At 49.8% G+C, this 22711-nt stretch overlaps 1 protein-coding gene across 8 annotated transcripts in view; it reads right to left on the bottom strand.

Annotated features, from left to right (window-relative positions):
* The window catches only part of PNPLA7 (patatin like phospholipase domain containing 7), a 363329-nt gene that overhangs the window by 11447 nt on the left and 329171 nt on the right, over positions 1–22711 (bottom strand). For all 8 annotated transcript variants that reach the window (XM_039506224.1, XM_039506218.1, XM_039506223.1 and 5 more), the window contains 2 exons: positions 9208–9318; positions 2268–2352 (listed from right to left, as the gene is read on the bottom strand). In XM_039506224.1, the coding sequence (XP_039362158.1) occupies positions 2268–2352; positions 9208–9318 (196 nt within the window). The remainder of the gene's footprint in view (positions 1–2267; positions 2353–9207; positions 9319–22711) is intronic.

The following is a 22711-nucleotide window of genomic DNA, read 5'->3' as shown; positions in this document are numbered from 1 at the left end:
GAGTGAACAATCCAAATATTATACATGGCAACAGGTGAGTATAATAGAGAAGCAGGAGAGGTGGGGAAAGACAAGGACGATGGTGAAAAGATCATATGGTTGCTCTGGGAGGCACAGGCCCATTCTTGCTAATTCTGTGTGGGTTTTGTTTCTCTTTTATAACTCCATTTTTGCAGGTGATACAGCTGATGTGAAGGTATAAGGTTCTGTGGATTAGATTGTTTGTGTGCCAATAACTCTCCAAGCTTTGATGTACATCATGGAATCAGGCAGTCTGCCACAATCCTATGTGGATTGGTACTTTTTAGATATTTATATTGAATTATTGTTTAAAATAGCCAGATCCTGAGGCTGCTGCATATGCACAATAATTACTTTTCCTAAGGGTTTTTAGAATGTCTTTAGTGCAGTAAAAAGATTACACACCATTTTATTGCTTAAATATTGCTAGAGTCAATGATGCAGCTACAGTAATATTGTGTGTCCCCGACAATATACATTGACATAATGGACAGCAACACCCTTTTAAGCTGTCTTCTGTACCAGTGATCTACAGTGGAGAAGAGTGGTTCTTTTCTATACGTCCAGTGCTATTACAAAGAAAATAAACATACAAAACCGTGTTAAAGGTGCAATAAGACATCAGGGGCAAATGAAGTTAGAACTGAGCTGTGCTATTTTTCACTTGTCCTGTTACAGCTTGGATTAAAGCACACTGGGTCTCCCAATGTCTCTTGTATTGACCTTTGGCCCTTTTAACATCCGAGCCCCGCTGAGCTGGTTATAGGTGAAACAGAAGCCTTAAGAACACACAAGTCAGACTCATTAACGTCACTTTAAAGTGTGCATGTGTGAATCCCTGAGCACAGCAGCCTGGCAGCTGCATTTTCCTTCTCAGGGCTCTGTGCATGAGTAACTACCTCAATGGCTACTGAGCATGGCACTGACAGCAGAACAGCTCTCTTAGGACAAAATTTGTCAAACCTACTTTTAAGGTACCTTAATACTAACGCTCTATTTAACTGGCTCTCTCATCTAAAGGCAAATCTTACCAGTCAGGCGAGCAAGAGGTGTACTGGGGGATCAGGTTGCTGCAATAAAACATTTAAATCACAACTGGTCTAAATAGTCATGCCATTAGTAACCGTGTTATGCAGAATCTTTTGTTCCTATTCTTAATGACGGTTTAAATATATTGGATTAATATTTTCTTCATTAGGCACAGGGATGGGAATTAGCATGTCAAAGAGCTGCAGGGACATCTCAACAGAGTCATAGATGGAGGGGCTGCTAACTTCTCAACCTGCGGCCCACAATGACAGACAGGTTGAGAACCACTGCATTAGATGCTGGGAGCGTCGCAACTGTGTGCAGAAGCAGAGCAGCCATTACTTGTTCCTCGGTAGCATGCATGCAGCACTGCCCATGAGAGCTGGGTTAAGGGAGAGAGGGAATGGGAAATAAGAAATGCTTGAAAAAGCCTCTAATGTGCTTGATGTTCACAATAATGGAGGGAGGGAAGGTAAATAAAATGAAAGCCAGTGAGTCACTCAGCACTGCTTTAATAAGAGCAGGAAAAGTTCCCTGCACTGGGCCTCCAAACTACCCTCCTTCCCCATCTCAAGGCTATAGATGACCAAGCCAAAAGGTGAAGACACGACAACTAGGGTGGTCACATCAGCAAAGCCCCAATCTACAACTCAGCTCTTTCCCCACAATGTGGGGAGGAGGGTTTGAGGGAAAGCTGGCTTCTGCCTGGCTGAGGCTGCAGTGGGGCGTTGTCAAAACATTAACACTGAGGGGAAAGGGAGAAAATAAGGCACTGAGCAGACCTACTTCATGTACAGGGCATGTCACTTCACATCCCTGAAAGGCTCACAAGAAACGCAACTGAAAGAGTATAAATAGGATTTGTTTCAGAAGCCTTGCCTATGGGGAATGGGTAGACTCCAGGCATGGTGGAGCAGAAGAAGGTGGATTGAGATGAATCCAAGAAGCATCTGAATAATGTTCCTCATCACTAAAGTCTAAATTCCTCCAGGATGGGATGCCCAAGCTGAGGTTAATAATAGTGAGGAATAATTTCCTACTTAATGAACAGAGCTCAAGTGAGAGCAAACAAGAATACAGGGATGATTTGTGAATATTCCTTTGATTGCTATTGGGGAGAGACAAACATGTGGGTGGCACCATGTACATTGTAGCAATAATCTTCACCCAGAATAGTGTATAATCTGTCATGTAACTGTCTCGACAAGCCAACTCACCATCTACCAGAGCTGCTTTGACTGGCTCAATTCTGGACACGATTTCTGCCAAGTCAGTGAAAGATGTACTAGGACAGGTCACAATCTGAAACACAACACAAAGTATATGTATATTATTCAAATGCACACACAGGAATAAGAAATACAAAGCACTGAAATCGTATTAAACATCAGACACAAAGCCACAAAAATGGAAATTCTCAGTGACTGTTGCCAGGGAAAAAACAGATCCTTACCATAGTAACAGGGTTCTCCAAAATGTCTACCCTTATGGAGCCCCAGTCTTGGGAGACGTGCTTGGGTTACAGTCAGCAGTTCCTATTAGGACCATGTGCACATGCACATTTTCCCCACATGCTGGGATCTGAGAGAATAAAAAGGGGAGCTACCCTAATCTCCTCCTTCCACTACTCCTGGAATTCATCAGAAGAGACTTCAGAGAAGTGGGACAGAGAGCAAACACCCTAAGGAACAGAGAAATGGGGGAGAGCCAATAGGGCAGAGTTAAGAGCCATGAACTGTGTTCAGATCCTGCCACTCCTTTGGCACTCAGAAGGGCTGCTGCGGCCAGTTCCCTTTATACCCTCAGTTCCCAGCACATTGGGAGCGTTGCCTAGATGCTTCCCAGCCTGTGCACCAGAATGCGCATATCAAAGATAGGGACCATAGACAGGGCCAGGAGACTCATTCACTCTTTTGCCTCTCTCAGATACACACTATGGCTCATACTCATTGTTGGGGGGCTCCCCAGAGAAGACCATGAGTATTGCAGCATGAGGGCAGCCAGCAAAAAGCTGACAAATCCTTAACGATAACTGTAACTGGCACAATGCTATTATGAAACGTACGTTCCGTGTAGTTGTAGTCATGTCGATCCCAGGATATTAGAGAGACAAGGTGGGGGAGGCAGTATCTTTTATTGGACCAACTTCTCTTGGTGAGACATAAGCTTTCGAGCCACACAGCACTCTTCTTCAGGGCTGGGAAAGGAACTCCCAGCATCACAGCTAAATGCAAGATGGAATGGTCCCGTAGAACAGGGGTGCCCAACCTATGGCCTACAGGCTGTACATGGCCCATCAGAGCATTTCATACGGCCCACAGCCTGCTTCAACAGGATATTCTACTGGCTTAGTCATTAGCATTTTGTTGTCATGTTTATATCATTTTAGTTTACACAAGTGTGTAAATAGACAATACTGTACACAGAAACAACCTATCTAAATACATTCAAAACAAGCTGAACTTAAAATCTCAATCAATACAAAGTGACTTTAAATCTTATTAAAATATGTGGAATCTGTTTGGCCCACACAAAGATGTGCTTAGGTTTATGTGGCCCTTCTGTGTAATAAGTTTGGGCACCGCTGTCTTAGAATATGTACTCACTACTTATACTGAACAATCGGTCCCACCCTGCTGTGACGATGGGAATACTGTTCCCAGAGCTGAAGAAGAGCTCTGTGTGGCTTAAAAGCTTGTCTCTCTCACCAACAGAAATTGGTCCAATAGAAGATATTACCTCATCCACCTTGTCTCTTATGAAATGTACAGGCAGGCTCCCAGCACAGCGCTAAAATCCATTGTGTTGAGGAAAGCACACTTAGAACTGGGGGCACTTGTCTGATGCGCATCACCTCATGCACTTTTAGAGTTATCCAGTGAGCTGGTAATATTTGATGCAATACAGGATGTTTGTTAAACATAAGGTATGCAATAAACATCACTCCTGTAGGAGGATAGGAAAACAGCATCAGCAAAAAGAAACAGCTTTATTTCTTGAAGTTGGACTTACATACTACTAACAACAGCACCTTCTTTACTACCTTGCAAAATCACTTGTTTTCAGAAGTGAAAAACGTACACAGTGAGCTGGGCAGAGTTTAAGTCTAATTCAAGTGGTTAATAACATCCTCCAGGATATGAGGTTTGCTCAGTTAGAGGTTCAGATAATTTCAGACAGATTTCGCTATAACAATCAAAACTGTAAAAAAACAAAAACAAAACAAAACAAAAACCCTTCACAAATCAAACACTCTTGAGTCTAAAATCCGGGTTTTATCACTACAGCTTCCAGGTCAGTAGTTCATTAACACTGTCTCCACTACAAGTAAAACAGCCATGTCAGGGTATGACGAAGGCTGTTAGAAAACCATGTTCATACCCTGTTTGTAACCAGGTCAGGGAATATCTAGGTTGTAAGAAGGTTCTCTGGCACAGTTATATTTGCAGTGTAAACAGGGCCTTAATCATGTGATCTCCTCACCTACCAATCAGCATCCAAGGAGTCCTAAAAGCTGGGAATCAGAATTTTACCTTTCTGAGTTTAACTTCTCTCAGAATTCAGAGGACACTGGGCTCTTTAGGCCAGCTGAAGAGATTCCCCTTCAGCAGAGCCTTCCATTACAGCTCAAGTGTGGAGGCAGAGCTGGACACAGCACTAGACAATCTACAAATGCTTTTTTATTGTTTATGAAATTTATAATTCAATCCCCATTACTACAGGTGGGGTGGGTAGCACAAGCCTATTATTAAAGCTGCCTGCCACGTCCCATTATAAGACCCTGTTTTCCATTGCTCATAACTTTACCAAACTTTAGGGGACAAAAGCTGGACAGGGAAGAGAGTAGATTAGGTCAAGCCATCTGGTGAGACTTGAACTTGAGTGGTGTGCAGAGAAACTAGGACTGGTTGGGCAAGGCCATTGGGGTGAGGAAAGGAGGTTGGTACTGGTAAGGTAAGGATGCTAGTACTGGGAGCTGAGGTGGGCAGGACTAGGACTGAGAGCTGGTGAGAGAAACATGGGAGGATGGAGACTAGAAGCCTGTTGGCTGGGGGGAAGAAACGCTGAGATTGGATGAGGAGCTGGTGGGATAGGAGGAGACTGGGACTGGCTGTGCAAGGAGACTGCCAGTGAGTGCGGGAAGTGGGAGATTGTGATTTAAATAGTAAGCCCAGAGTGGGAGACTAGGACTGGTTGGACAAGGAGACTGGGACTGGAAAGCAAGGACAGGACTGGGGAAGAGAGAGGACTGGGATAGATTGGAAGTGAAGGGGCAGAAGGGGTCTAGCTTGGGGGAAAGCAGGCAGAATAATCTGTGCTCACTAGCACACATTCCCCTACAGAGCCTGGAATGGAGCCCAAGATTCCAGAGTCTCACTCTTCCTTTGCTGTCAGAAACCTACTGGCAAAGTTGTGTCTCATTCACCTCTATTGCTGGTTCACATAGAGTATGACAACCTACTACTGCTATCAGGTACTCCATTAGCTCACGTGGCAGAGATCCATACGGTGGATCTAAATGTTCCAAACCTGCTGAGGAACCATGTGGGCGTGAATGATGATACATAATGAAATTTCTGGTTTTTCAGTTTGATTTTTAAAACCCCTAGGAAATTATACACAAAAAAGGACATGAAGGTTGCAAAGTCAAGAGCTCAAAAGTTAGAGATATCAGAATTAAGGCAATCTGTGCACCCTTAATTCAGTCCCCTTGTGTGTATCCATGATGACAGTTTTTAAATTACATAAGCGCATACTATCTTCCCACAGCACCCTGCCCCATTCAGTTCACAGGATGCTCACTTAACGAGCAGCTATTAACGAGCAGCTATTCCATATTTTGTTTCCTTTTCACTGTCAATGTGTAGCTCAACCTGTTCCAGCCCCCGCCCAGGGAGGGACCCACCTACAGAGGGCCGACAGCAATGTAGTCTGCAGTACCCTTCGATCCTTGGAGTCTGCTGTGACAAGACAACAAGGCGGCCAATTAGTGGTCACTGCCATGGTGGTTTATGTAGCATGAACACATGGAAAGTAGGTTGTGAACATTGGCTCAATTCACTCAGGTCATCAAACAGCCATAGGACAGACATGAGAACTATCATTTACTGCTCACTTGGGCCTGAGTCAGAGCAGTGACCTGATGTGAAAGCTTCTCTTTTTCCATGACTACACATTACTGCCACCCAGACCCTTCTAAGTCTTTTTAATACCTCTTGGTTAAGGTGTCTCTTTACTTTTTCTGTCCACCTTAGACCTCAGTTCCTCCTATGCCTCTGACACATGGTGTCAGTACAGTTCCTCCATTGATTACGGTTGCTCACTAGTTGTGGTATGTGTTCCTAGGCGATGCCAGTGCAGTCAATATCTTCTGTCACAGTCTTCTGCCAGTTCTTCCTCGGCCTTCCTTGCTTTCTCTTTCCTCCCTCGGGTACCCAATTCAGGGCTTGCTTAGCATGTTCACTAGATGAAGGACATGTCCCAACCAGTCGAACCAGTCTTTCTTTGGCGATATTTCCTAACACGTCCTGCTCTGTCAGCTAGTTTACTCTCACATACGTTACATTTAGTCTTTCCAGTAAACCTATGCATCTTCCTCAGCCATCTGTGATAGACAGACTCCAGGCTCTTTTTGCTAGCTACTGTCATTGGCCAAGTTTCTGCCCCCTACAGTAGCATGCTCGGTACTATCACATGGTATAGTTTGGTGTAGCCCTAGGCCTTATTTTTTGTGCATTATTCAAACCCCACTCTGAAGACAGAGTTATTAGCTTCCTCAAGGGATTTTCTATGGTGCTCATCACTATAGTGAGCTCTTCACAAACATTATTTTCTCTTCACAACCCCTATGAAGTACAGGCAGGGGATTAGTCCCACTTTATAGATGGGGGACTGAAGCACAGAAAGTTCAAAGTCAAAAGTTTCCACTATTTTCGGTGCCCTATTTGGGACACACAGGATCTGATTTTTTGGAGTACTCAGCATTATATAGCACTTTTTATGTTCAAAGCACCTGGGAAAAGTTTGGTTTAAGTGACTTGCTCAGCACTACATGGGAACTCACATGGAAACTCTGTGGCAGAGGCAGGGATAGAATGCAATTCTCTAGGGCAGCATTCACCTGCTTCAGCCACAAGACTCTCCTCTTTTGCCTGCAGTCCCTGCCTTACTCATTACACAACTGCTAATTTCTCCAAGAAATGAAGCACAGTGGTCCTAGAAAAAACTACCTCCTTTACTAAATACAACACTGATTCATCCCCAGAGCAGGCTTACCCTGTGCACTGAATGAGGCAGGGATCCTGTGGAAAAAATGCTATGTGATAATGTAATTTAAAGACTGTAACCTAATGTATATGCACAAGGGGGCTGAATTGGGGTTGCCCACACTCAGCTCCTAGATACCCCCTCCCTGTACCCTGAGCTACCCTGTCCCTGCACGCTGAGCTAAACCCCTGCCCGCATATAGCCCCTCGCTCAGTGGTTCACCAGACGAAGGACCATGGCGGCGGTCGAGCATCTGCCGAAATGCTGCCGAAATTCGGCGGCATTTCGGCAGATGCTCGACCACCGGCCAGGACGTGGGCGCATTTAGATGCCCCCGCAGGCACCATGGCGCCCGCAGGCACCACGTTGGGGACCCCTGCCCTAGCTACTCCCTCCCTGCACCCTCAGCTATTCCCTGCCCACACACAGCTCCTAGCTCCCCCCTCCCTGCACCCTGAGCTACCCCCTCCCTGCACACAGCTCCCTAGCTCCCCCCTCCCTGCACACAGACCCTAGCTACCCCCTCCCTGCACCCTGAGCTACCTCCCCATCCTCACACAGCCCTAGCTACCCCTTCCCTGCACCCTGAGCTACCCCGTGGTTGCACACAGCCCCTAGGTACCCCCTCCCTGCACCCTGAGCTACCCCGTGGTTGCACACAGCTCCTAGGTACCCCCTCCCTGCACCCTGAGCAACCCCGTGGTTGCACACAGCCCCTAGGTACCCCCTCCCTGCACCCTGAGCTACCCCGTGGTTGCACACAGCCCCTAGGTACCCCCTCCGTGCACCCTAAGCTATTTTCAAGCTTTTTGCACTGAGCCCTCCACTTTTGAATTATAATTTTTGGTTGCAGCCCCCCCACAACCCAGACAGGCTGGGTGGCCTACTGAGGTGAGTCAGGGGGTGGAGGTGTCACTCTCTCCCTGGACCCTGCCGTGTGGAGCTGGCTCGAGCCTCGCTGGCCCCTGCCCTCCCCCCAAATAGAAGTCAAACTATGCCTATGCCTAAGGTCCCTGCGCCGAGGCCTCCCAAGCCCACTGAACCCTGGAATTTTTATAGCATGTTGGGAGGGGAAGGCAGGGAGGGGAGCTCAGAAAGAAAAGAAACTCCCATTTTGGAGCACAGGGATTCCCTTCCCCAATGAGCCATAAAAAATCCTCTCTCTGGCTCTAAGTGGAAATCTCAATATGGTTATAACAACTCAGGCACACTAAGTAACCCTTAGGTTTGTCAGGACCAACTCAGTTCTGCAACCTAAACATTGGCTACTCAGATGTGCTGAAGCAGATAGCATGTGTAGAGAAGGTGGTACAAGTAAAACTTGTATTTTAACTACCACCGATGGCAATGTCTCACGCCTTCACAGGGGCTTTGATGCCTGCTGTATGAAATTCCTTTCCTGAAATAAGCCGTGCGGGCATTTTGGTACTGGACTGAACACATGGGGCATAATGCAAGATTTCTGACTGACTGAATACTACATTCATGACAACCGAGCAGTGGATATGATAGACAGCTAGGCTTTTAAAATGCCAACGGTGCCTGCTCAGCTGCCTGAGTGCTGAGTACCAAGCAGCTGATCAGAGAAGAGTCACTGGTTTAGTAAACCATCATCAATAAGCAGGAAGGACGCCTGGGTACTGAGTATTGTCTGAATGTGATAAAAATAACTCAAGATGCTAAAAATCTGAGAATAACTAACTTTACTGCAATGCATTTTTAATGTATGTGCCTATATTCCCAGTAAGAGTCCATGAGAAATCCCACCCCTTTTGATAGCCTTTAACACATTATACAGCAATGCCTGGATCAGACAGCTCTGCTCAGCTGTACGCTGGCTGCTGGGTGACAACACATAATAAGAAGAGTACTTTTAAACTGAACACTTACACCCGATGTTTTGGATTTGCAGATCTCCTGCCTGTCTTTTAACATCTTGTCAAGGACTCCGCTCCTGCCCCAGACATTAAATACTGTCTTCCCATGCTGATATCCCACTTCCTGGAAAGAGACAATCAGAAATAAAAACTCATCAACAACAACTGGACAAACACCATGCTTCATGCCACCTGCTCTACAAAGCAGTGTGCTAAGCACAGCTTTACCCTCTGGGCCCAGGATTTACAATGCAGTTATCTACTGCTTCAGCTCTGAGTTACTCCGAACGCTCAGCCTATGAAATGGGGAGCCATTAACTGGAGCAAGGTGCTATTTTACATCAGCAAGCTCACATGACCTTTGGCCACTTGTTACAATCATCTTTCTGGAGACGGCTTTGTGTAGTACTGCACATCAGACAGTGTTGCATATAAGGAGACACTAACCAAACATCTCTTTATGGGAAAAGACAACAGCAAAGCTAATTAATATGGGCCTCCTCCGCTGGGCCAGGTCTGACACAGGAATTACTATGGGCACTGCTGTCAAATGACCTGTACATGTGAATCATGAATACACACAAGCCAACCAGCATGTAGGGGCTCTTGCTTTTACATGTAAATTTCAGGTTCTGTTAGAAGTGATATGAGCAACTACTGCTAAAGTGCCTGGGGGAGTTCGAATGCATATACCCCATTTTCCAGCCCTTTAAAACTCTTATTTGCATTGGGAATGACAACTTGGCACCCATACCATCAGCATGAAAGCAATTAAAAAGAGCTCCAGTCTTAGGGCACATGTACACTGGCAAAGTTACAGCACCGCTCAGAAAGCACTGAAGGAAAATTGCTGTTGTGTGTTCACACTGATAGCTGCCTGCGCAATAGTGTGTTCACACTTGTGGTGCTATTCGGAGGGGTGCACTCTGGGCAGCTATCCCACAGAGCATCTCTTCCTCTTCTGCCACTAAGACTTGTGGGAAAGCAGAAGCAGTTGCGGGGCATCCTGGGTCCTGTCCCAATGCCCCGTGATGCATTGCTTCACATCCCAGCAATCCCTGTGCTTCCGTCCACATTTGGTGCCATCTTTCAATGGTTTGTGTTCTGCATGCCCTGCCCTGCCTCTTTCGGGCTGCAGGAATGGATCCCGCACTGTAGACCAATTTGCTGCTCACACCGACCAACATGTCACGAGTGGCAGTGGAGTTATTCCTTAAACTACAAAGGCAAGAGGAGTGCGCTGTTGATCTCACCACGCGTTGTAGCTATGACATGAGATTACTTGTGGCATTCACGGAAGTGCTGACCACAGTGGAACACTGCTTTTGGGCTCAGGAAACAAGCACTAAGTGGTGGGATCACATCGTGGATGCATGTTTGGGATGACAAGCCGTGGCTGCAAAACTTTCCCACAAGGAAAGCCACATTCATGGGACTGTGTGATGAGCTTGCCCCAGCCCTACAGCGCAAGGACACGAGAATGAGAGCTGCCCTGCTGTTGGAGAAGTGTGTGGCAACTGCACTGTGGCAGCTGGCTACTCCAGACTGCTACAGATCGGTCACTAACCAGTTCGGAGTGGGAAAGTTGACCATTGGAGTCGTGTTGATGGAAATGTGCAAGGCCATTAATCGCATCCTGCTCCGAAAGACCGTGACTCTGGGCAACATGCATGATATTGTGGATGGCTTTGAACAAATGGGCTTCCCTAACTGTGGAGGGGCAATCAATGGCACGCACATTCCAATTCTGGCTCCAGACCACCTAGCCACCAAGTACATTAATAGCAAGGGGTATTTCTCAATGGTTCTCCAGGTGCTTGTGGATCACCGTGGGCATTTTACAGACATTACTGCAGGCTGGTCTGGAAAGGTGCATGACGCACACATCTTTCAGAATACAGGCCTGTTCAAGAAGCTGCAAGCAGGGACTTTCTTCCCTGATCAGAAGATTGGGTAGGGGAAGTCAAAATGCCCACTGTGATCCTGGGAGACCCTGCCTATCCCTTAATGCCATGGCTCATGAAACCATACATAGGGCAACTTGACAGCAGCAAGGAGTGGTTCAACAACAGGCTAAGCAAGTGCAGAATGACTGTGGACTGTGCATTTGGCCGTTTAAAAACCCGCTGGCGACGCCTGTATGGGAAGCTAGACATGGCTGATGAAAATATTCCTATGCTTATAGCTGCCTGCTGTACACTCCATAATATTTGTGAAGGGAAGGGTGAAAGCTTCACTCAGGGCTGGACCACAGAGGTTCAGCGCCTGGAGGCTGAGTTTGAACAGCCAGAGACCAGGGCAATTAGAGGGGCACAGCGCAGAGCCATAAAGATCAGGGATGCTTTGAGGCAACAATTTAAAGCTGAAAGCCACTAATATTTGTTGTTATGCTCAAAATTGAAGTGCTTGTAATGCTAGGAGGTGATTGGTGCACATGATATAAGAAGTGACTTTAACATAATTGTATGTTGCTTTGCAGGGCTTTTTTTGCTTTCACTTAATAGAATAAAGATTGCTTTCAAACCAACACAATTCTTGTATTGAAAGACAACCACCAGAGGAGAGAGTCAAACGAAAAAAATCATCTGCAGGGAGGGGAATGGGGAAAGCGGGATGGGGGAAGGGAAGGTCTCAAGAGGAGGAGGTGTCCTGGGATGGCTACAGATTTATGTATGACCAGGGATCATACTCAACCTTCTCCTTTGGAGTACGATGCAGTGGGTGCTGGACTTCAGCAGGGCCAAACTGCAGAGTGATGGGTGTTGAGTGCAGTGGGTAGTAGGAGTCCACACTACTGGACTGTGAGGAAGGAGGAGTGGAATGCTGTGGGAAGAGAGTGGAGCCAGGAGGTTGATAGCAGTGTGTGTGTGTGTGTGTGTGTGTGTGTGGGTGGGTGCATGGGAGAGAATTTTGTGACAGAGGCTGCAGGGGAGGGCGGGCGCGGAGCTGCTTGGTTTAAAGAAAAGTTACTCACCTTTGTAACTGTTGTTCTTCGAGATGTGTTGCTCACATCCATTCCAATTAGGTGTGCGCGCGCCACGTGCACGTTCGTCGGAAGCTTTTTACCCTAGCAACACTCGGTGGGTCGGTTGGGCGCCCCCTGGAGTGGCGCCACTAGAGCACCGAATATATACCCCTGCCGACCCATCCACCCCTCAGTTCCTTCTTGCCGGCTACTCCGACAGAGGGGAAGGAGGGCGGGTTTGGAATGGATATGAGCAACACATCTCGAAGAACAACAGTTACAAAGGTGAGTAACCGTCTTTTCTTCTTCGAGTGCTTGCTCATATCGATTCCAATTAGGTGATTCCCAAGCCTTACCTAGGCGGTGGGGTCGGAGTGAGATGTTGCAGAATGCAAAACTGCTGAGCCAAAGGCTGCAATCATCTCTGGACTAAAGGTAATAATTGGAGATATACCAATCTCCTAGAACTGGAAGGGACCTTGAAAGGTCATTGAGTCCAGCCCCCTGCCTTCACTAGCAGGACCAATTTTTGCCCCAGATCCTTAAGTGGCCTCCTCAAGGATTGAACTCACAACCCTGGGTTTAGCAGGCCAATGCTCAAACCACTGAGCTATCCCTCCCCCCTTATCCCTCCCACATTATGGGACCAGTGCATAATGTGAGGCAAAGGCGTGGACCGAGGACCAGGTAGCTGCACGACATATCTCCTGGATGGGTACGTGAGCCAGGAAGGCAGCAGAAGAAGCCTGAGCCCTGGTGGAACGAGCAGTGAGGTGGCTCGATGGAACATGGGCCAAGTCATAGCAGGTGCGGATGCACGACGTCACCCAAGATGAAATCCGCTGGGAGGAGACAGGTAGGCCCTTCATTCGGTCTGCCACTGCGACGAAGAGTTGGGGCGTTTTACAAAAGGGCTTTGTCCGCTCGATATAAAATGCGAGCGCCCTACAGACGTCTAGGGAGTGCAATTGCTGCTCCCTTTGCGATGAGTGTGGCTTCAGAAAGAAGACCGGAAGGAAGATATCCTGGTTGATATGAAAGGCCGACACCACCTTAGGGAGGAAGGCCGGATGTGGTCGTAACTGCACCTTGTCCTTGTGAAACACAGTATACGGTGGGTCCACCGTGAGAGCCCGAAGCTCGGAGACTCGTCTGGCCGATGTAATGGCTACGAGGAAAACTGTCTTCCAGGACAGGTATAGCAGCGAGCAGGTTGCCAGCGGCTCGAATGGGGCAGTCATAAGTCTGGTTAGAACCAGGTTGAGGTCCCAGGTCTGGGCGGGGCGGCGAACTTGCGGGTATAAGTGCTCCAAGCCCTTGAGGAACCTAGAAACCATAGGGTGCGAGAATATGGAGCGGCCACTCTCCCCTGGGTGGAAGGTAGAGATGGCTGCCAAGTGCACCCTCAATGATGACACCACCAGGCCCTGCTGTTTAAGAGACCAGAGGTAGTCCAAGATGGAATGGGATCGGGACCTCGGTGGGAGTAACATTGTGCGTTTCGCACCAGCAGGATAAACTACAGCAGGAGATCCTACTACCCAGGAGTACCTGTTGTACTGAGGCCAAGCAACGTAGCTCGGATTGGTTTAGCCACGCAGCAGCCATGCTGTGAGGTGCAGGGAATGCAGGTCTGGGTGCTGAAGTCTGCCGTGATCCTGCGTTATGAGGTCTGGGCGAAGCGGCAGGGGAATCGGGTTGGCTATCGACAGGTCTAGCAACATGGTGTACCAGTGCTGCTTGGGCCACGCTGGAGCGATCATGATCAGGTGTGCTCTGTCCCTGCGGAGTTTTAGCAGGACCCTGTGAACCAGCGGGAACGGTGGAATAGCATACAGCAGATGGCTCGTCCATGGCATCAGAAAAGTGTCCGAGATCGAGCCCGGGGAGAGGCCTTGGAATGAGCAGAACGCCTGGCACTTCCTGTTCTCGCGAGAAGCGAAGAGGTCTAAGTGGGGAAAGCCCCACTTCCAGAAAACAGAATGGATAACGTCCGGACGAATCGACCACTCGTGAGACAGGAAGGATCTGCTGAGGTGATCCGCCAGAGTGTTCTGAACCCTTGGGAGAAAGGACACTACCAGGTCTATCGATTGGGCTATGCAGAAGCCCCAGAGCTGGATAGCTTCCTGACAAAGAGGGGAGGACCGTGCTCCTCCCTGCTTGTTTATGTAATACATGGCCGTTGTGTTGTCTGTGAACACTGAGATACAATGGCCTTGTAGGTGCTGCTGAAATGCCTGGCACGCAAGGCGGACTGCTCTCAGCTCTCGGACATTGATGTGCAAGGTCAGCTCTTGGGCTGACCAAAGGCCTTGAGTGCGAAGCTGACCAAGGTGAGTACCCTAGCCGAGAGGTGATGTGTCCGTCGTCAGGGACACCGAGGGCTGAGGCAGATGAAATGGCATCCCTGCACCAGAGCCGGTGCAAGGATGTTTCACACCCTAGGCGAAACTTCCACCTTGCGCCCTCCCCCCTCCCCGCCCTGAAGCGTGCCCCCTGTGGCAGCTCCCCCTCCGCTCTGAGGTGCCCCCTCCCACAGCAGCTCTCCCCCTCCGCCCTGAGATGCCTCCCTTAAGGCAGCTCCCCACCCTCCACCCTGGGGCATCCCCACCCCCACCCCAGCTCACCCCTGCTCTGCGCACGAGCACCCCGAGCACGCCATTGCTGCTTCACTTCTCCCACCTCCCAGGCTTGTGGCACCTAAGCTGATTGGTGCCGCAAGCCTGGGAGGCAGGAGAAGTGAAGCAGCTCACCTCTGCCCCACCTTCTCCCCGAGCACATCGTCGCTGCTTCACTTTTCCCGCCTCCCAGGCTTGCGGTGCCTAAACTGATTGGCGCCGCAAGCCTGGGAGGCGGGAGAAGTGAAGCAGCCATGGCGTGCTTGGGGAGGAGGGGAGCAGGGAGTTCCCCTGCATGCCGCCCCCCATCCTTACTTGCTGCAGGCGGCCCTCCTCACGCTCCCCTGCCCCAGCTCCCTCCACCTAAATGTCGGTGGCGACCGGGGCGGCCGAAGATCCGGCCGCCATGGTCGCTGCTGAAGAAAATGGCGCCTCCCAAATCCTAGCGCCCTAGGCGACCGCCTAGGTCACCTAAATGGTTGCACCGGCCCTGCCCTGCACACACCAGGGAGGGCATCGACCACCAGTCGAGGGAGCCTAGGATGCTCGGGGGGATCGTGACGATCACGTCTATGCTGTCTCTGCCCAGGTAGTATACCGAGGCGAGCCACGATTGGAGGGGACAGAGGCGTAGCCTGGCATGTTTGGTCACAAACGTGCGGGCAGCCATGTGACCCAGGAGACCGAGGCAAGTGCGAGCCGAAGTTGTCGGGAAGTTCCATAGATCTTGTATAATTGTTACCATCGCCTGAAACCGAGGCTGAGGTAAGCAGGCTCTGGCGAGATTGGAGTCCAGGATGGTCCCAATGAATTCTATTCTCTGTGTGGGAATCAGAGTGGACTTCTCTATATTGATCATCAGGCCTAGATGCAGGAATAGGTCCTTGACGATGCCCACATGACGGGTGACTTGGGCCTCGGAGGTCCCTCGAATGAGCCAATCGTCTAGATACGGAAAAACGTGTATCCGATGGCGGCGGAGGGAGGCAGCGACTACAGCCATGCACTTTGTGAATACTCTTGGGGCTGTAGAGAGGCCAAACGGAAGGACCACAAATTGGAAATGTTGCCAGTTGGTCACAAACTGGAGGTACCTTCTGTGTGGGGGATAAATGGCGACGTGAAAATATGCGTCCTTCATATCGAGGGCAGCATATCAGTCTCCGGGATCCAAGGATGGGATGATGGTCCCTAGGGATACCATGCGGAACTTCAGCTTTATCATGAACTTGTTGAGTTCTCGCAGGTCTAGGATAGGTCTGAGACCTCCCTTCGCCTTGGGGATTAGGAAATAGCGGGAGTAAAACCCCTTGCCTCTTTCATCCTTTGGTACCTCCTCTATAGCTCCTATGGCGAGGAGCGTCCGTACCTCTTGCAAGAGGAATTGCTCGTAAGAGGGGTCCCTGAAGAGGGACGAGGCTGGAGGGTGGGAGAGGGGGGGCGAAATAAACTGGAGGCGGTACCCAAGTTCCACCGTGCGTAGGACCCAACGATCCGAGGTTAGGTGGGACCACGCAGGGAGGAAAAAGGAGAGACGGTTGTAAAAGGGAGGGAACGGATCCTGGGTAATAACTGGTACGCCGTCCTCGGGCGTGCCTTCAAAAGTTTGGCTTTGGCCCCGCTGGTGGTTTGGCGGGACCCTGATTTTGGCCCCCTTGGGGTCCCGACTGTCACCTACGACCGCCTCAGCCACGCCTGCTGGCAAAGTCCTGTGTTTGTCTAGGCGCAGGGTAAGGGTGGTGGGGGCTGGGGACGGAAAGGCCGGAGCTGAGTCACCGGCGTGTGCATGCCGAGAGAGCGCATAATGACCCTGTTGCCCTTTAGGCTTTGTAGCCTAGGGTCAGGTTTTTCAGAGAACAGGCCTTCCTTTGCCATCGAAGGGCAAGTCCTGTATAGTATGCTGCAGCTCCGGGGGAAGGCCCGACACCTGGAGCCATGAAATGTGCCTCATGGCAACACCCGAGGCCAGAGTCCTGGCAGCAGAGTCAGCTGCATCCAACGAGGCCTGGAGGGAAGTTCTCACCACTTTCTTCCCTTCCTCCAGGAGGGCAGCAAACTCCTGACGGGAGTGCTGAGGAACCAACTCCGTAAATTTGCCCACCGCCGCCCAGGTTTTGTAATTGTAGCGGCTAAGCAGGGCTTGTTGGTTTGCTACACGGAGTTGCAGGGCCCCTGCTGAGTACACCTTACGGCCCAGTAAGTCCATTCGCCTAGCCTCCTTCGATTTAGGAGCTGGTGCCTGCTGGCCATGGCGTTCCCTCTCATTGACGGACTGGACGACAAGGGAGCAAGGGGGAGGATGTACATACAGGTACTCATACCCCCTCGAGGGCACCATGTACTTGCGTTCGACTCTCCTGGCCACGGGCGGGATAGAGGCTGGAGACTGCCAGATGGTATCCGCATTGGCTTGGATCGTCCGAATGAACGGTAGGGCCACTCTAGTGGGGGCGTCAGCCGACAGAATGTCTACGACCAGATCCTCTACCTCCAAGACTTCCTCCACTTGGAGGTTCATATTGAGTGCCACCCGTCTCAGGAGGTCCTGATGGGCCCTCAAGTCAATTGGAGGAGGGCCCGAGGAGGATGTTCCTGCCACCGCCTCATCTGGGGAGGAGGAAGAAGAAAGGCCGGAGACAAGTGGGTTCTGCGTGGGCTCTTGTTCCTGGATGACCTCCTGTTCCAGTGGGATCTGGGAGTCCGGTGGCTGAACCAGGGCTTCCTCCATACCGGTCGGAGGGGGACAGCTAACTGTTGCCTCTGGCACCCGGTGCTCTGATGGGACAGAGCGAGATGGGATCACAGATACGCCTTGGGCCTGGTGGTACGCCCAAGGTGTCCAGAACGACCACTGATGGGGGCCATGGTCCTGGCCCTGGGTCTCCTGGAAGACTCTGGTGGGCACATCAGAATCACGGTCCTGTGCATATGAACTGTCCGCGTGGGACGACACTGATGTGTGTCTGGATGGCCATGGAGGAGCTGAAAAGCCCTGGGCAGAGTCTCCCTCTCTAACTGATGTCACTCGATGCGACACCGGGGATTGGTACTGGGAGGCATACCGGTACCGGGAACAAGATCGGTACCTGCGACCGGAGCGGTGCCGGGAGGTTGACCGAGATCTCGAGGCTTGACGTCGGGAGTGGCTATGAGAGTCACGGTGCCTGGAGCGGTGCCAGGAGCTGGATCGGTGCCTAGTGCACCAGGCCGGCGAACAGGACGCTGACTGGTGCCGCGACTGTGACCGGTACCAAGATGGAGAACGGTGCCGGGACTGCGAGTGGCGTCGGGACCTGGATTGGCGACGGGACCGAGAACATCTGTGGGACCGTGATCGTGAACGGTGCCGCTCTGCGGTGCTGACGGAGGGTGGTCTGATCAAGGCAGGCTTGCCGATCGACCGTATAACCCGCACCGGTGGTGCCGGGGATTGAGGCAGCGCAGACTCCGTCATTGCAATCAATTCCCTCGCGGTGGAAAATGTCTCTGGCGTGGAGGGAATAGTGAGCTCAACCACGGCTCGCACCGGGGAGCTTTCAGGCACCGGATTCGACGGCTCTTGCATGGCCGGAATCGATGGTGCCGATGTTGTCAGTGCCACGGCAGGTATCGGTGCCGGGCGGTCCGACTTAGTTGAGCGCTCGGGCTGCGGAGCAGGTGGCGCAGACGCAGCAGGAGTCTTGTGCCTCTTCGCCCTCGGGGAGATGAATCGGTGCCGAGCGGACGTCGGTGCCAGTGCCGGCCGGTGCCGAGAGGCCTTGGCGGTACCGGCGCAATCCGGTGCTGAGGGAGTGCTTCTAGCTGAAGACTGTCCAGCGCTTGGTGCCAAGGGCAGAGGAGTAAGAGCTGTCTCCATCAGGAGCTGCTTGAGACGAAAGTCCCGCTCCTTTTTTGTTCTCGGCTTAAAGGCCTTACAAATGCGGCACTTATCTGTTAGGTGAGATTCCCCAAGGCACTTAAGACAGGAGTCGTGGGGATCTGTTGGCATCGGCTTGTGGCAGGCCGAGCACGGTTTGAAACTCGGTGATCTGGGCATCGGCCCCGGCACCGGGTGCGGGGAAGGGGTTAATCCCCGAACCCCTCTTAACTATATATACTAACTATACTACAAACGAATAAAGTTAACTCCAACTATAGAAATTTGAACTATATACACAAGAATTAATGAGAGAACTACGAGTAGCTAGGGAAGTGGAGGTCAGCTAAGCCGCGCTCCACTGTTCCAACGACCGACACGGGCGGTAAGAAGGAACTGAAGGGCCGTTAGGTCGGCAGGGGTATATATTTGGTGCTCTAGCGGTGCCACTCCAGGGGGCGACCCAGCCGACCCACCGAGTGTTGCTAGGGTAAAAATCTTCCGACGAACGTGCACGCGGATGAGCAAGCACTCGAAGAAGAACTAGTATCGCCTGGAGCGTGTCCGCTCGGTGCTCCATAACTGTTAAGAGCCACACCGTGGCTTCTTTCTGGTGTGCCGTGTTCTCTTTTCGGACCCTTTTCTCGCTGTCCTGCCAATCCTTCAATTCTTTTTTCTCAGTGGTGGAGAGCATCATAATCTCACGCATAAAGTCCTCCTTAGTTCTTCTTGGACACTTTTTAATTCTGCGCAGCCATTTTGCCACCGATAAGGGAGGATGGCCTCCCAAGGTCATCTCTGTGAAGTTTAAATGCAACGTTTTACAGAAGCAGTATTGTTTGCAACACAGACAACACTGATTCAGTGCTTTAATACACAGCAAGTACTCACACACCTGTCACTGACTGGCTGACCCCAGGCAAGCACACATGAGCCTCAAGACCCCCAAATGGTGAGTAGCCGCAGGGGAAGGGGAAATCACTGTTCCCGGATCCTGCTGTATACTGGGCACGTGGCTCTTGGGGAGAGCCAGCACTGTAGAGTGGGTCTGATAATCATTCCTGTCCCCACACTTTCCACTGGATGTGATCATTATGGAAGATATCTTGCTACTGAGGGTGAAGAGGGAATCAAGGGAAGGTCTTCTCCAAGCTTGCGGCTTCTTTTCCCTACAAAGCAGCAGAAGAGGCTTCAGGAAGAATTGAATTCTAGTGCTTCTAACAACCACTGCTCTGAGCCCAGGGTTCTATTCCCAGGTCTATCACTGACAGGCAGAATAAGTGTCAGGAACAGCTCAAGGTTTCATAGGGACCATAATCTGCCCCAAGTGTTCCTAGCTCTGTAGGTCACACTCTGGATCTTGTGTCCGGAATGGCACTGGAGGTCACGGGGGAGCGGAACTCCCAGACAGACGACTGACTCTTGTGGTCTAGGATCAAGACACATCTTGATGGGAAAGAAAGGCCTGTTTAGAGGGCTTCCCTTGGAGGTGAATGGAGCCTGGGAGATCATGGACAGGCCAGAGGGAGAATACTGTTCATCCTTCAGACCATTCTGTCAATGGTTTTACAGATTCCAAGGCCAGAAGGGACCATTGTGATCATTTGGTCTGACCTCTTGTATAGCACAGACGAGAGAACTGCTCCGTAATAATTCCTAGAGCAGATCTTTTAGAAAAACATCTTATCTTAACTTGTCAGTGATGGAGAATCCACCATGACTCTTGGTAATAGTTCCAGTGATTGACAACCCTTATTGTCAAAACTTTACAGGTTATTTCCTCTCTGAATTTGTCTAGCTTCAACTTCCAGCCATTGTATCATGTTAAGACCTTTTTCTACTAGGCTGAAGTGACCATTAGCAAATTTTTGTTCCCCAAATAAGTACTGTAGACTGTAACCAAGTCACACCTTAACCTTCTTTTTGCTAAGCTAAATAGATTGAACTCCTCAAGTCTAATCCTTTAATCATTCACGTGGCTACTCTCTGAACCCTCTCACTGTGGACACCAGAACTGGACACAGTATTCCAGCAGCAGTCACACCAGTGCAAAATATAGAGATAAAATAATTTCTCTACTCCTGCTCAAGATTCCCCCGTTTATGCACCCAAAAATCCCATTAGTCCTTTTGGACATAGTGTCACAGTGGGAGCTCATGTTCAGCTGATTATCCACCATGACCCCCAACTCTTGTTCAGAGTCATTGCTTCCCTATCCTATCAATATGACCTACATTCTGTGTTTGCTTAGAATGGCCCCAAATAGCCTGGATCAGATGACCTTCAGGACATATGGCAAGGCCTATCTAGGTGCATGGGCTGCCGCAGAGGTGGGTTTTTGAGGGGAATCAGCAAGGAACTATATGCTCAGTGACTATTAAATTTAATTGTGTTTGTCTGGCAGAGGTGCCTGAAATGTTGGATAGACACCCCCTTTTCATTTTTGTATAAATCTAAATAAATAGGTAAATAAAAACCTTTGACCCAGTAGCCCATGAATGCCCACTCAGGTCATCATGGTTTACAGAGACCCTGCAACAGGTGAAGCCATAGGGTGTTTGGCTGGTATGCCAGTGGAGGAAGTCAAGAAATGTGTCTCCATCAGATCTGTTAAAGCAGGATGACAGCTTGGTATATCTGCACAGCCTCCAATCATCTACTGTCAAGCTTCTTTCATAGTGAAGAATATAAAGTTACTTTGTGGCTTTAACTCACTCACTTGGCCCTGAACTGTCTGCTTCCACAGACGGAGAACAATGGTTTGAGGGGTCAATGCTTGTTCATCTCTTAGTGTCAGCCAGTCTCATCCACTGAGGCTCTGGAGGGGCTGGATTCTCTTCCTCACCCCCCGATCCCACAGTTTGTCAGTTGGATCCATGCCCATCCTGACTGGTGAAGGGAGCACCAGGGCAAGTCCTGGGTCCGTTGCTGGTGGAGATGATCCGAGTCTGCCCATGGGTAGCAAGATACCTGATTGAAAAAGCTATCATGCAGCCCCTGGTTAATAAAGCACCACTTGACACTGACAGTCTCAACAGCTCGCAACCCATCCAGGAGATGGTGTGGGAAGTTCAGCTCTCCTCAGATTACCTACATTCTGGTCAGCCAGGTGTTTGAGCAGGAACTGCACTGGTTGCACAGGGTGAGGATTTTCTCCTGGCAATGAACAAGAAAGAAGTGTCCATGCTCGTTTTAATCACATTCTGACACCACGGGCCATAAGGATTGATTGGGTCATCTAAAGACACAGGATGCTGCTGAGTGTTCAGACCCCTCTGGACGTTCAGTAAGAATGGTCTAGGACAATTCCTCTTCTGCCCAGAGGATTCTCACGTGGGGCTCTGCAGGGCTGATTTCATGTCTCTTGTGGAATGTGTATGAGAGGGTGTTAGGAGAGTTACTGAGGAAATGTGTTGCACATGTAGGAATCCAGTTTGCTGATGATGCTCAGCTCTAAGCTTCCATCCTTCCCAACACAACTGGGGCAGTGGAACGAATAACTTGTCTTTATGAACTAAGGGAATGGATGAGGGTGAACACGCACATACGAAACATCTACAGTACAGACCCGTTTATGCGCGAATCTGCTTAAAGCGCGGTAGCACCATGCCTCCCAGTGCTACCTATTTAACACGAGACTCATTAACACATGGTACAGGAACTTGCTATGTAGCACCACAGATTTGCTCACTAACTCACTGACATAGAAATCGACAGGAAGTGTGGAGCAGAAATGTGTTGTACGTCTTTACCAATATCGATGGAAGCTGATTTCGGTGATTGTGTCATGCACAACTTCAGGCATTTCCGAATTTCTGAAACAGTTAAACATGAAGGAAATTATTTATTTAGTTAAAAAAGCTTGGGACAGAGTAAAACAAAAGTCCATTGAAAACTGCTGGATGAAGGATCTCAGTGATGTCTTTTCTGTCAAAGACGGCTCAGACTCGGAAAACTCCAGCAGTGGCACTGATTCAGAGCCAGACTTTGAAGGATTTTCAGAAGAAGACGTCCTACAAACACACACACAGACAAAAGAGGATAAAGATAAACTTCTCTTTCAAATGATAAAAGA

The sequence above is a fragment of the Mauremys reevesii genome, linkage group 19 (genome assembly GCF_016161935.1).
Source record: "Mauremys reevesii isolate NIE-2019 linkage group 19, ASM1616193v1, whole genome shotgun sequence".
Lineage (NCBI taxonomy): Eukaryota > Metazoa > Chordata > Testudines > Geoemydidae > Mauremys > Mauremys reevesii.
The sequence above is the reverse complement of the archived record's forward strand: the minus strand, read 5'-3'. Positions and strand labels throughout refer to the sequence as shown.